At 46.9% G+C, this 13,686-nt stretch overlaps 2 protein-coding genes across 2 annotated transcripts; both read left to right on the top strand.

Moving 5' to 3' along the window:
* The first annotated feature begins 2,888 nt into the window (after window positions 1-2,888).
* Window positions 2,889-5,475, top strand: LOC112891872 (N-alpha-acetyltransferase 50). The gene is made up of 3 exons (XM_025958868.1): window positions 2,889-3,264; window positions 3,660-3,782; window positions 5,080-5,475. Exons 1-3 carry the CDS (start codon window positions 3,066-3,068, stop codon window positions 5,295-5,297), a joined length of 540 nt encoding a protein of 179 aa, XP_025814653.1. The 5' UTR covers window positions 2,889-3,065; the 3' UTR covers window positions 5,298-5,475.
* A 2,968-nt stretch (window positions 5,476-8,443) lies between these two features.
* On the top strand, window positions 8,444-9,754 carry LOC112892475 (transcription factor RLM1-like). Its single transcript, XM_025959630.1, has one exon. The coding sequence runs from the start codon at window positions 8,444-8,446 to the stop codon at window positions 9,752-9,754; it is 1,311 nt and encodes a 436-aa protein (XP_025815415.1).
* Window positions 9,755-13,686: the final 3,932 nt, after the last annotated feature.

The following is a 13,686-nucleotide window of genomic DNA, read 5'->3' as shown; positions in this document are numbered from 1 at the left end:
TCATTTGCGTTTTTATGTAAAATTTGTGCAAGGAGGAAAAAAAGAGAGGAATATATAGCCAATTGGAGCTGGTGCGGTGCAATTGTTCATGTCATTTTTAATCCGCACCTATTCATATGCCGATTTTTCTTTGTACATTTTTTTTGTTCAATCCTGAAGTTACATCAAAATAAATAATTTCATGAACTACCCATCTATATTTTTGTTGGAATTTTTTATGCACATTTTATCCGCGGGAGCACATGATTCTCTTCGGAATCAGGGCTCGGGAGTCTCGGAATGATTTGGCGTTGCTGACAGCTTTGCCCGTTACCACACCTGCCAGGCCAGCTAGGTAAAACGTCCATGGCACACTGCGTCACGGTCATAGCTCTTTCCTTTTTTTTTTTCGAGAATATGCAGGAGAACTGCATATCATTCAATTAAGAAGAAAAGAGTTAATTTAGTTACAACGCGGACCAATCCGGGCGCACGCACACGTTTTTCAGGGGATTACAGACTTATACAAGAAACTAAACAACCGAAAGTGGCGGGCGAGAAGCGCTCCTAATTGTGAGCAGCGTCCGGCCACCCGAGCGCCGCAACAAGCTTGGCTCCAGCCTGAACCCATAGGCGACCCTCTTCCAAGATGAGCTCCGTCAGTTAGGCTGCCGCTAGGGCTTGCTGTCGTCGGAAGACCCTACCATTCCGCTCCTTCCATATGCGCCAAGAAACCAGCATGAAAATGGAGTTCTGCATTCAGGCCTGCGCGGAGCTGCAACCAGAGTTCAAGCGTTTGAGCAGGGAGCACTCTCCCCAGACTCGGCCCCAAGATGGTTAGCACGATGTGCCAGACTTGTCTCGTGTAGGAGCAGGAGCAAAACAAGTGGTCCGCCGTCTCGGGCTCTTGATCACAGAGCGGGCAAGTGCTGACTCCCTGCAAGCCACGCTTAAGGCGACGATCGGCCCTCCAAAGCCAGCCTCGGACGGCGAGCCACATGAAGAGCTTCACCTTCAGCGGTGCCCAAGCCTTCCAAATTGGTTTAGCAGCAGCGAACTGCGTGGAGCCAGCGAAGAACAATCGGTACGCGGAGCGGGCAGAGTAGGTCGCAGCAGGAGACCAACGCCACCTGAAGGTGTCCTCGACCGCAGGTCGTAGCTGAACACCTTCTGCAATGTGCCACATTGCAGGTACTGTTCAATAGCCGCCGTCGAGAGTTGTCCCGAGATGTCACTGGTCATTGCTTGCCACCCAGAGCAGCTGCCACGGTCCTGCTGTTACGTATCCGCGGCCGGACCAGTTTGCAGAGATCATAGCTCTTTCCTTTTTCTCCTCTTCGTTATTAGTTTGTATTCAGATATCCATCACCGTCAGTGACTCTCTCCCTAAGCTCAATTATCGGTTCCTATCTGGGTAATGTCGCTCCGCGGTCATCCAAAGGATATGCTATGGTTTGTTGGAGGCAAGGCTGAATCTGGTTCCATAATCTTGCTGTGACTGCTACGCTGGTTAGATTACTTATGGTGGAACTTATCAATATGGATTCAAGTTTTCCATTCAGTAAGGGGGCACATATTTACGACTAATTTTTCTTTCAGTGGTAAGTATCGTACCTGTCGTCAATATGACACCTATGATAACTTCACCAATATTAAGATCTTCCGGTGTGGTCGTTCAAAGGTATTCGTAGAGGTATATTGCATACACGTGTTTGTAAGGTTGAGTATTTGTGTATGAGTCTCTATATTTGAACTGCAATCTTTTTTAGAAAAATGTCCTTGATAATAGTACATTGTCGCCTTTTGATAGTTCGTGCGGTGTTTTGTTTTTACCCAAACCTTTGTATCACGCCTATTAATGGCTACCGATGAATGAACTGAAAATGTTTTCATGTCTTGTCAAAGTATGTATTTCACTCGTTCTTGTAGATATATATACCACGCTCGTCCATGTAGATATTTAACAAAGCTTTTCCTTCACTTCAGATGTTAAACCTAAACCTAACGGAGAGTGACAATACAGACAAATCATTTATCTTGTTAACCTCTATACCAAATATCGACTTGATTTACTCTGAAAATTTTATCTAATTACTCTAGACGAATTAGGATTTTTTTTCCTATTATAGAATTATGTTTCAGGTTTAATTTTTTTGAGGTGTTAAATGCCATCGAAACCTACATCACAACTATACTTCAATATTTTGCTTTTTCATGCATTTTCATATCTTAAAGGATAAAATATATCATATATTCATAACTGCTTCAAACTGTATTTCTAACATGTGTCATAATGTCAACTACCACCCACAATATTTGAATACAACCTGCATGAAGAAATAAAAAGAAGATAAAATTCATTAGGGATAGATTGGGCAAAGTTGAATTGTTTATAGGATCAAATTGGCTTTATACTCTTTTTTGGAGGTGTAAAGAACAAAGTTGTTGTTGACAGTCGAGTTTCCTCCTAAACTTGAATATACGGGAGATACAATCTTTTCTCTCTTCTCTTCTTTTAAAGATTGATTATGGATACCACAACCATAATGTTGCCTCCATTCAAAATTACTTGGCATTTCAAACAATCAAAATGACTTACAATAAATTATATTTTATCATCGAAGTATCAAAAGTCCAGACGGGAGCCACGTATACTTCTTGAGATAGAAAGTAGTATTCATTTCTTCATATAAAATATAAAAGTATAAAACGATCCGATCGCTTGGATTTGGAAATACTTGTATCATTTTCTACCTATAAGCTAAAAGGAAGAATAAAGAAGAAGGCATGATCTGGTTGTAAGTGCACGCAACGCAACATTATCTTTGGCTCTTCGCAGACCACCGCTCCACCGTGGCTGCAGGGGGACCCACTTGGCAGCGAGAGGAGCCGGGAACAGCCAGACAGCCAAAGAGAGCCGGAAGAAGGGTTTTTGGCTGGGAGACCAACCGCACCAGAGGGAAGGTCAGCCAGACACCGCCGCCGCCTTGCTCGCGCCGCACGCAAGTCTCAAACTCCGACGAGAGAGAGAGCGCGGCCAAGGAAGAAAGAGGACAGGTGCCTTACGGGAAGGAGGGAGTGCGAGGATGGGCGCGGGGGACGGGGAGGCCGCCACGAGCAAGGAGAAGGGCGGCGGCGGCGGCGGCGCCGAGCGGACGTCGCTGGACGGCGTGCGGGACAAGAACGTGATGCAGCTCAAAAAGCTCAACACGGCGCTCTTCCCCGTCCGCTACAACGACAAGTACTACCAGGACACCATCGCATCCAAGGACTTCTCCAAGCTCGGTGCGCTCGTCCACCCATCCCATCCCACCCCTCTCCTCTCCGTCTCGCCCTCCTTTATTCCTTGTTCGATGATTCTATCCACGATTGGTTTCCTGGAGTCATTGGATCTACGATTAGAGTCCCAACATATGAGCATTTACGGCCTGATTAAGAACCAAGCAGTTAGGATTCACACGAATGTGATGCGTAAAAAGGGGTGATAGGTAGCTGTGGTGTTTAGGCTGGGCACTGAAGTGTGATTGCCCCAGGTTGTACGGATGCATTTGGGGCAGATACTGTGTATATTGATTCGTCTGTTGGGACTTGGGTCCAGCTGATTCTGGATTGAATTGGTTGCGGCCCCTCTGGATGAGTGATGCTGATAACTTATGCTCGTTTCCTTGCATTTGATGCAGCTTACTACAGCGATATATGCGTCGGTGCAATAGCGTGTCGCCTGGAGAAGAAGGAAGGAGGGGCGGTCCGAGTTTACATCATGACCTTGGGTGTATTGGCACCGTACCGTGGCCTTGGTATCGGTGAGTGTTTTCCTGTCTAATTCATGTTTTTCAGTGATGTGAAGAGATCAACCTGTTTTCCATGTTAGATGGGAGCACCTCTGGAAGTGAATAGATATGCGTACATCATCATTGATTTGGATAGATATGCGGTGATTACATCTTGAGTATGCACACATCGGTTCCTGATAGTTGACATTGTGAAAGTAATTGCATTATAGTTGTATACAGATTAAAATGCACCACTGCCATTTTATTCTAGAATTTATCTTAACTTTGTTAACAATGTTCTAACACCATACCTTCTTTTAACACACTACCTAAAAAAGTAGTAGTCTTACCAACTTCATGGAAGATGCTTTTATGTTGTATGGAACATCTTATGCGCTGTTTAGTGGACAATATTATTGTTAACTGATCTTCTTTAAGAATGTGGTTCATTGTACTTGCTAGGGTGATTCCAAATTGCTGGTACCATTCATGTTAGTATCTTCTCAACTTGTTTGCATTTAACTGCTAGAGTTGGTGCATATTGCTGATGCTTTTCAATGCTTAGTGTGCTTGTTCTTCAGTACAACTGAACCCTCATGTTAAATAATCAGTGTTATTACTTGATTGTTCTTTCCATGTCAAAGATAAAATACTTTCTAACTTAAACAGAAAGGTTAAAAATTCATTGTGCAATAATTGTGTAGCATGATAATGACTTTGTCTAGGATTTTGCCAGTATGGTGCATTTTCTTTTTACTAAAATCCACACATGTTTTAAGCCTGGCTCTGCCTATAAGGTTAAGCCTTTGACAGCTAGTCTCTTTCCCTCAAAACTAGTCACCTTTACTATTTTGATTGTTTCTGAGCCTGCTAAATAATAAGGTAACACCACTTGTTGACTCTGCTATCTATTTTCTTGCTGTCAAGCGTCATGGATTCCAGTTTGAGTTTTAGGAGCTAACAATCAAATCTAATACTACATGTGGACATTCTGCCACAATTTCTGCCGTTTACACTTGAGTCCATACTAAAAGCAAATAGGTCCACATAGCGGTTTTAGAAGTCTTTAAAAGACGCGAGAACACATGATAAGAAAGTTTGTATCTGTATGATATTCCTTACCAACTTCTGTTTGCTACCTGTGCTGTTCTTGCTTTCAAAGATGGATGGTAGTTGAAAAAAATATGTTTATTTTTCGTTGACTTCCCATGGTTGGGCTACAAACTGCAAAGAGAAAAACAAATTCTGAAGTTTTGCACTTTACACATAAAAATGTACTGCAATAGGATCTATAGCATCTTATAATTGGTTGATTTTATGTTGACAGGGACGAAGTTGCTGAACCATGTTTTTGATCTCTCTGCAAAGCAGAACATCTCTGAGATATACTTGCATGTTCAGACAAACAACGACGACGCCATCTCTTTCTACAAGAAGTTTGGGTTCGAAATAACACAGACGATACATAACTACTACATGAACATAACGCCACCAGATTGCTATGTCCTTACGAAATTTATTGGACAGGCTGCTACAAAGAAATGATCAGCCGCCTGCCCATCTTTTGTAAGACCATGACCACCTGAGTTACGGCGGAAGGTAGTTGTGGTTCTGTCACAGTTTGTGCTGTGTTTCCATTTTTGTGAGCTTTAACGCTATGGACGCCTGGGTAGCTTTGCTACAGAACTGAGACTATCATTTACATTGAGACTGATCTTTTTTACCCCTCCGTCTTGCTTCAGGGCATGGATTCATGCCTGAACAGTTTTGTGATTCGCCGTGTTCGTGGGAGAGCTACGATCTAACAATGGGATCGGCATTGATCTCTCTATGCCCGTTGGCATGCTCGTTTTGGATAAGAGTCATGACGATTCAGATGTGTGATAACCTTGTTCAGCTTAACACCGAATGCCACTCTGATCGATTGCCGATCCTGTCGATCGAGGCCAGTTTGGTAAGGCTTCTCCACCAGTAGTATCTGGTTAAACCTTCCAAATGGATAAAAAAATGGCGCTGCTAGCGCACGGACGTCCGATGGGAAAATTCCTATGGGACGCTTCGTCGCAACATCGAGAATTCACTAAGGTAACATCGGACGTCACCTCTTGCAACATATAAAATCATACGTAAAATTATTCCTCTCGCAACGTGTACATTATGCATCGTGCAACATCCACTTAAAATGATAACAAGCAGAAACAATATTTGCAACATTGACTTTTACCTTTTGGGATCCAAAATTATATGTTGCAACATCAGAAATCACAAATTGAAAACATCGAATGAAAACCGATCACTTGTTGCAACAACATAAATCATCTCTTGCAACATCCAAAAAAAATCTTCGTAACATCTCAGCTCGGTGCCCTAAGGCCGTCCGACGCTCCACCCAGTGCATGCATCCCGCGGACGCCTGCCCGCTGCTAGCCACCGGTCGCCCGCCCCTGCTCGCATTGGGCGGACGCTCGCCTCTGGCCCTAGAGAAGTCCCCCTTGCACATGCGCCAACCCCTTCCTCCCGCCACAGAAAAATCGAGCGCCTTGAGTAGCCGTCGCTGGAGGAGATGACTTCTATGACTCCATGCATAAGGGTGCCAGAGGATGCTGCGGGGGCGCGGTTCTACCCAACGAAGCGCTCCCAAGGCTTCGGGAGTGAGATACGAGCACACTGACGACGGAGGTGAGGCTGAGCTTGGCAGCGTAGGCCAGCTATTGATGCCATTGGTGAAGACGCCTGGGAAATTGATTAGAGCAGCCTGAGGGAAAAAACGAAGGAAACAGCGGTGGGCTGTTGGCTGGATTTGAAAAGGCACGCTTTGAAGGAAAAACTCGGGTCCGTGTCGCTGGATCCATACCACATCTCCGACCTGAGCGAGAGGCACGTTCGGACGCCCTTGTAGAAATATTACCGTAAAAAAAATTTGATTTCGTCGGAGAAGCTCTCCTTAAACCCTAAAATGGCTTACGCTGAGGGGAACGAGTAAAAAATAAGGGCTTCACCCGTTTCTCCCTCCAAAGCATTAGTTGTCCCTAAAATTATCCATATTACCACCCAGAAGACGACCACCACCTGAATTATCCTGGGGAAAAGATGGGTAGGCGGCTGATCATTTCTTTGCAGCTTAGGTGGTGGTGGTGATGGGCCTAACTTTATGGCGAAAAGTGATCGGCATTTGAGAAGATCCATTCATATCCTGAGGAATTAGACTAGACCAGATGCAAGTGATCTCACGTCAATACACTTATATTGAGAAGTTTGATCCCACATTTTTTACATTAAAATACACCGTTGGTCCTCAAACTTAGCTCAAAGTGTCCTGTCGGACCTTAAACTCTCAAAATGCACATTCAAATTCCAAAACTTACTAACTGTTTTATGTGAGGCCCAAATTTTCATACCTTCCATTAAACGTATCTAAGTGCCATGCTGATTGGACAATAATGTGGACCAGACATGTGGGACCTGCATGTCAACCCTGTCTCCCTCCACTCCTCTCTCACGTGACGAGCTCGGGGACGCCGAGATCACCAAGGCGCGACCGAGACGGCGAGCAAGGAGGGGGAAGGACACGGGTGAGAAGGCCAAGGCGACCAACGGCGGAGGGGAAGGACGAGGGCGAGGAGGCCGAGGTGGCCGGCAGCAGAGGGGGAAGAACACGTCGGCCAGCGCCGACCACGCAGGCGAGGACGTGCTGGTCGGTGGCGGCGCCGCGGGCACGTGAGGGACCACCGGCGACAACCTCGCGGGCAAGGGAAATTAGAGAGAGGAGAGAGAGAGAGGGGTGGAGGAGGAAGATAGGGCTGCAGGCCCCACATGAATGCCATGCCTACATCGTCACCCAATCAGTCTGCCACTTAGACATGTTTAATGAAAGCTATGGAGATTTGGACCTCACTATGAAACAATTAGCAAATTTACGGATATTGTACATTTTGGGAGTTTCGGGATCTACATGTCACTCCGGAGCCAAGTTTGAAGACTGGTACTTTTTTTACAATTGATGCTTAGATTTCGTAGGTGGTACTTTTAGTACATTATTATGCATCCAACTGGCAGGTTGATAGATCATATTACCTGTTACAATTCCAATGATTGAGATACAATTTTATAGTAAGTAATGAATGCAAAAGATTGGATTCAAATAATTTAATAATGGTGATTAATTTATACGAATAAGATTTGTTTGGTATTTGCAATAAAAAAAATCATATATTGATTGCATAAAAGCTTAGCTGGAGACTAAAAAAGGGTGTTAATCAATTCTTGCTAAAATGGTAATGTGATAGTTAAAGGATCGGGATAAATATACACCTTTTGCTTTTAGAATCAATTAATATTTGACTAATAATTTGCAAACAGATGTACATAGTCTAGTTCAATCTACAAGAATTCTGTTGTTTACGCACTATTTTATTTAAAGATTTCTTAAGGTTACTGACAGCTAGGCCCATTTTGTTCGCACAAAAGAATGACCCAGTGTTCAGAGACATGTGGTAAAACTTTACATGAAATATTGTACACTTCCAAACTTAGGAGATTTGTTTCCCGATACACCAATATTTCTTCTATATAAGGGGTGGGGGTGTGCATACCCATTCTCACCAAAACACATTTGCTCTCACAAGAAATACATTTCTTATCTTGGTCACATATCCATCATATATAGTAGCCTTTTTGTTCTTCATTTCAAGATGCCGAAGCGGGGTAGGAGGTCAGGAGTGAGCTTCATTGAGGATGGTAGAGGCCGTGGTCTCACCTTCTTCAAGCGGCGTTCCGGGCTTTTCAAGGCTGCTTCTGACCTCTCCACCCTTACGGGTGTGAGGGTGGCTGTCGTGTTGGAGTCCGAAAACGAGAGGTTTTCCTCTTTCGGTACCCCAGACGCTAGCCCTATCGTTGATGCTTTCCTTTCAGGGGGCGTGCCAACAGAGTCTGATACTAGTGAAGAACAGAAAGCCAAAGTCACCGACTTACAGAATGAATTGTTCCAGCTGGAGAAAGACAAGGCCATGGCGGACAAGAGGCAGAAGGAGAACATGGTGCGGATCAAGGAGGCCCAGGAAGCTTCAAGGACGGCCAAGTATGCCTATGGTAAGGAAGAGGATCTTGATGTCACCGAGCTTTATGAGATGTACCGTAAGCTCACATGGGTCATGCAAGAGATTAAGGATTGCTCGCCTGCCCTACTCCGTGATAACCATGTGGAAGCTGGGGGCCGCCTGAGAGATCCATCACTGTTGCAGCCCAAGTGGTGGTGTTCATCACTAGCTTCACAGTTTTCCCCGCCGCCGAAGTATTCTCCATTGTCTCTATCACAAGCATCCTTCCAGCAGCATCCATGGCCATCCACGTCTCATCCAATGCTAGCGAGGTCAGGCTCCTCGCTTCCAAACCCGCTGATGCTTCCATCACAGCAGATGCAATCAGAATTGCAGCAGCACCCTCTAGCTCCACATGCTCCTTCCATCGTGGTGAGACTCCAAGCACCACTGCCTAAGGAAGCCTACCCTTACAACTATCATATCCATGGGCTGGACATCAATGGTAACAGCTCACACCCCTTCTCATTGTCTCCTGTATCGCCTTCAACACCACCTCAACCATCGTCACTGCAAACTCCAGCATCAAATGGTTCATCGCCTCCATTGCTGTCACCACAGCTTTCATCCCCACCACACCTAGAGTCCCAACAGTTTTCTTTCAACCCGCAGAATTACAACTTTGTGCAGCCACCTCATCACAACTATGCAGATGCTAGCTCGCCCTTGACTCCCTCTCATCAGCCATTCTACAACAGCTCACTTGGACTGAAAGTTGACTTGGGAAACACTGGTGGTAATGGAGGGCAAACCGGTGGTGGTCATAGCAAGGGGTTTGATTCATCTACTACCCTACAAGGTCATGGTGGGACTGGAGTTGCGCTTGAGTCTTCTCCTGCCGGAGAAAGCTCTGGTGCTGGTAATGCAGGAAGCAATCTTGGTGACTTCAACTTCCCTTGCTACTAGCTGATGATGCAGGAATTGTTGTAATGGTTTTGCTGTTTCCAATGAGTTAAATTTGGTATCTAGTTATAGCTTCTCATTAGGCAAATAAGTAAGGTTTAGGCCGTCCAGCCAAACCTCTTATTAGGGACTTATGCATGTAGGGGTGTTTTGAGGACCCAACTTTTGAAGTTTGTTTCTTGAGTTTTGGTCCTTAATTACTTCCCTGCAATGCTTTTCAAATTTTCAATATTATTGAATGAATGAACTGTTTTAATTTGTTTGAGAATGGAAAGAGTTGCTTACATGGATTTGCATACACAAGTGGATCTCTAGAAAATGCTCTTTTGCATATACATTTTTATTGATGTATCTATTTTTCCAAATAAAATTTTGTTGTTCTTAGTGGATGATAAATACAAAATATTTATTTTCCCATTTTTAAAAGGATATAACAAAACACGTCATGAGTCATGACATGGCCTCAAGAAAAGAAGAGAAAAGATAGCCACCTATATATGGTACATGATCTTAGTAGGAGCCCGTTTACGGTCTATGGTACCAAAAATTGGTGCTCGTGGCCCTGTAAACACTCTGTCATTTTTCGCCACCGTGGGCATGGCTTCTGAACGAATGAGATGGGAGCGCTCCGATGTCTCCGGACGGACGCGTGGCGTAACGTGCTCCACGTATTTTTACAACTGTATCTTTTTTCATTCATTCAATACTTATTTCTCTGGGGATGGGAGGAGAACCCAGACGGTCACTGAACCAGCCTCAGCCTCTATAGTAGACAACCAAGGTTCATATCCTTGCGGCATTTCGAGAGCAGGCATCGGTCAGACGTATCATAGAGAGATCCTGATCCCTAGTGTTCTGCGACGCAGGGGGCTATTCTAGACTATGGGCCTCTATTTTTTAAATACTCATTCCTCTCACCAGATCTCCCATTCTCATCCACCGCTTCTTCTCTGCTTTTTCTCCATGAGCGAGGACTGTCCCATGGGCGGCGCAACCAGATCCTCACCCCTAGCTGCATGCGAAGGCGATGAGCCACCTCAGGGGCACCTCGCGGAGGTCAGGAGCAGCTGGCGAAGGTCAGGACCTGCCCCCGGCATGAAGACGAGAAGCCGGCATAACATCAGTGCGTGGAGGTAAGACAAATCACCAAACAAGATCAAGGAGGGAAGCTTCTCGCCGATACCCCAGCTGGTTCACGGTGGGTCTAATGAGCACTTGAGCACCAACTAGACACCATCCTGTTTCCACCAATTTCCTCTCTGTAGTTAGCTAGACTTTTTTTTAATGTCGCAACTAGAGATTTAGGATGTTGCACTTGGTGATTCAGAATGTTGAAATTAGTTGTTTCTAATGTTGCAGCATGTGATTTGGATATTACAGTAAGAGTTTTAGTTGAGATTTACCTTTCCCCCACGTTGCAACGTTGTTTTAGAATGTTACAACAGTTGAACTGTGGTGTTGCGATTTTTTCTGACAATGTAATAGGTAATTGTTGGGATTAGCTTTTTTTTCCCCAGTATTGTGATATGTTTATTCATATGTTTCAACTGTTCATATGCAATGTTGCAAGAACTTGTTCAAGGGAATGTTGTGGTCTTGTAGGACAACAATCAGTTGTCATTGTAGAATTTTTAAACTTTAATGTTGCGTGAAACATTCATATATGTTGCTGTGGGATTTTTTTTCATTTTATCAAAGTTTATAGCAGCAACTTTCTTTCTTAACGTTGCACGAAACATGCAACGTATGTTGCGGCGGGTACTTTTTTAGTCAGGCAACCGTCCGATGCTAGCGACCGGATCGGACTCCCAAAAAAAACATATATCCACCAACATTTAGATTCATATTTGCAGGTCGTAGCTCTCTATGTCCCCTCTCTCTAGTTGACGTCCTATAAGAATCGGACTCATGTTCACGATCAGTAATCGTGACGGACTCCAACCTCTAGCTTGCATCTTTCGGTTGACAAATAAGTGCCGAGCCCTATACGGTTAGGGTATATCGCCTCCCAAAACTTTTACCCGCGCAGATCGACCGGGAGCCTGGAGGCCACGGCCACGGGTCAAGATGTCGCACTTGCCGTTGAAGAAGAGGGCGTTGAACGACGGCGGTGGCCGCGGCAGCAGCCCCGATGATTCGCCCAAGAAGACACGGGTGGGCGGCTGCGTCGGTGCCGAGAACAAGGACGACGACGCCGGAGGTCGCGAGGCTCCAGTTCCACGCCCGGTGCCGGCAGCGGGTGCGGTAGCGGCGGCTTCAGCGAAAGCCGACGCGAAAGCCGAGGCCTGCTCCGCCGCCACGAAGTGGTTGAAAAAGGGCAAGTGGATAGCCCCAAAGCAGGGGAGCCCCGCCGTCGTTGCGCCCCAACCGCCAGCGAAGAAGTTCATGCACGACGGGATCCGCAGCTTCGCCCCGTCCAACGAGCGACGTCGTCACGCCGCCGAAGCATTGGCGGCGGCGGCAGCGGCGGGAGATGAAAAGAAGCGGAGCCGGAGCGACGGCGTCCCGCGGCCGGACGCCGATGACCTCGGCGAGCCGCTTCGGCGCCGCCTCGCGGAGCTGGGCGCCACGCGGCCGCGGTTCGTGTACCGGAAGGCCCTCCAGAAGAGCGACGTGTGCACGAACCAGAACCGGCTGCTGGTGTCGTGCAAGCGCGAGACCGGCCTGGAGGGGTGCCCCATCACGGCGTGCTTCTCGCCCCGCGAGTGGCAGCGCGTGCGGAACAAGGACGTCGGGCTGGTGGTGACGGCGCTGGACCGGGACGGCGTCGCGCAGACGCTGACGTGCAAGTTCCTCCAGTCCAACGGCGGCTACCGCTTCATCTCCGGGTGGAAGGACTTCCTGAAGCGGAACGGCATGGAGCTGGACTCCCGAGGCCGGTGGACGCGCGACGTCGACGTGGAGCTGCGCGCGTTCCGGTCGCGCGCGCTGAAGCGGCAGCCCCCCGTCGACGAGAACGGGAAGCTGGTCAGGGCCATCGGCGATGGCGGGATGCCGGACAAGGAGCGGCAGCAGCAGCTGCAGGTGCCCGACCACTTCCACCCGGACGGCTCCCTCGGCCTTGTCCTGCTGCACCACGAGCACAGGAGGCGCGCCGTCGACCGCGACGATGACGACGACTTCCAAGGCACGGGGCCGTCGCTTCCGGTGGCCAGTAAGAAGCCCAAGAAGCAACGCGTCAAGCCGGACGCGCCGGCGCAGACGGCTGCGTCGTCCCCGGCGGCGCGTGCCGGCGCGGCCGCGGAGCCGGGCGAGTCGGCGCCGCCGGAGACGATGTCGAAGGTTGAAATGACTGACAAGTACGGGGAGCCCATATCGAGTGCGATGATAGGCTTGATAATGCTTCGAGGCGTTAGCTCGGAGGAGAGGAGGACGTCGAGACAGGCGCCGTCTCGATGGAGAAGCAGGACAACGCCGACGGCGAGGGCGGACATGGCGCTTGATTAAATTTTTAGTGGTGCCCGTGTCCGTGTCCCCGTTCCTGTAGATATTATAGTACAGGACAATGCGTATAGAAATCATGCTAGATATACAGGACACTGAGTTTTGTGAAACGCTAAAATTCCATTTCAAATTCGTATTTTGTTGTTACAACTAGAGTGCCCTTACCAATCCCAGGTCAATTTCAGGTTCCTTGATCCTATCAGTATCATATACCAGTAACATGCCTGTAATGGTCTTTCAAAAAAAAACATGCCGGCAAGACATTTCTCAACTTTAAATGACGTATCAGACAATGAGTTTAGCTTGCTTGCAGTCCTTTTCTGCGGTCCAAAACGTCATATAAAGAGGTAGTACATTTGATTGTTCAAACAGCATTCAGATATTCAAATTCTGTCAGGTTAAAACTTTTAGAACACCTACAATCACTGAGATCTCCGCTCACCGAGATTTCAGGTTACTGGCTTGCAGCCATATAACTTCATATAAGGACA

The sequence above is a fragment of the Panicum hallii genome, chromosome 5 (assembly GCF_002211085.1).
Source record: "Panicum hallii strain FIL2 chromosome 5, PHallii_v3.1, whole genome shotgun sequence".
Lineage (NCBI taxonomy): Eukaryota > Viridiplantae > Streptophyta > Magnoliopsida > Poales > Poaceae > Panicum > Panicum hallii.
Note: the sequence above shows the minus strand (reverse complement) of the source record. Positions and strands in the feature narration are given on the sequence as shown.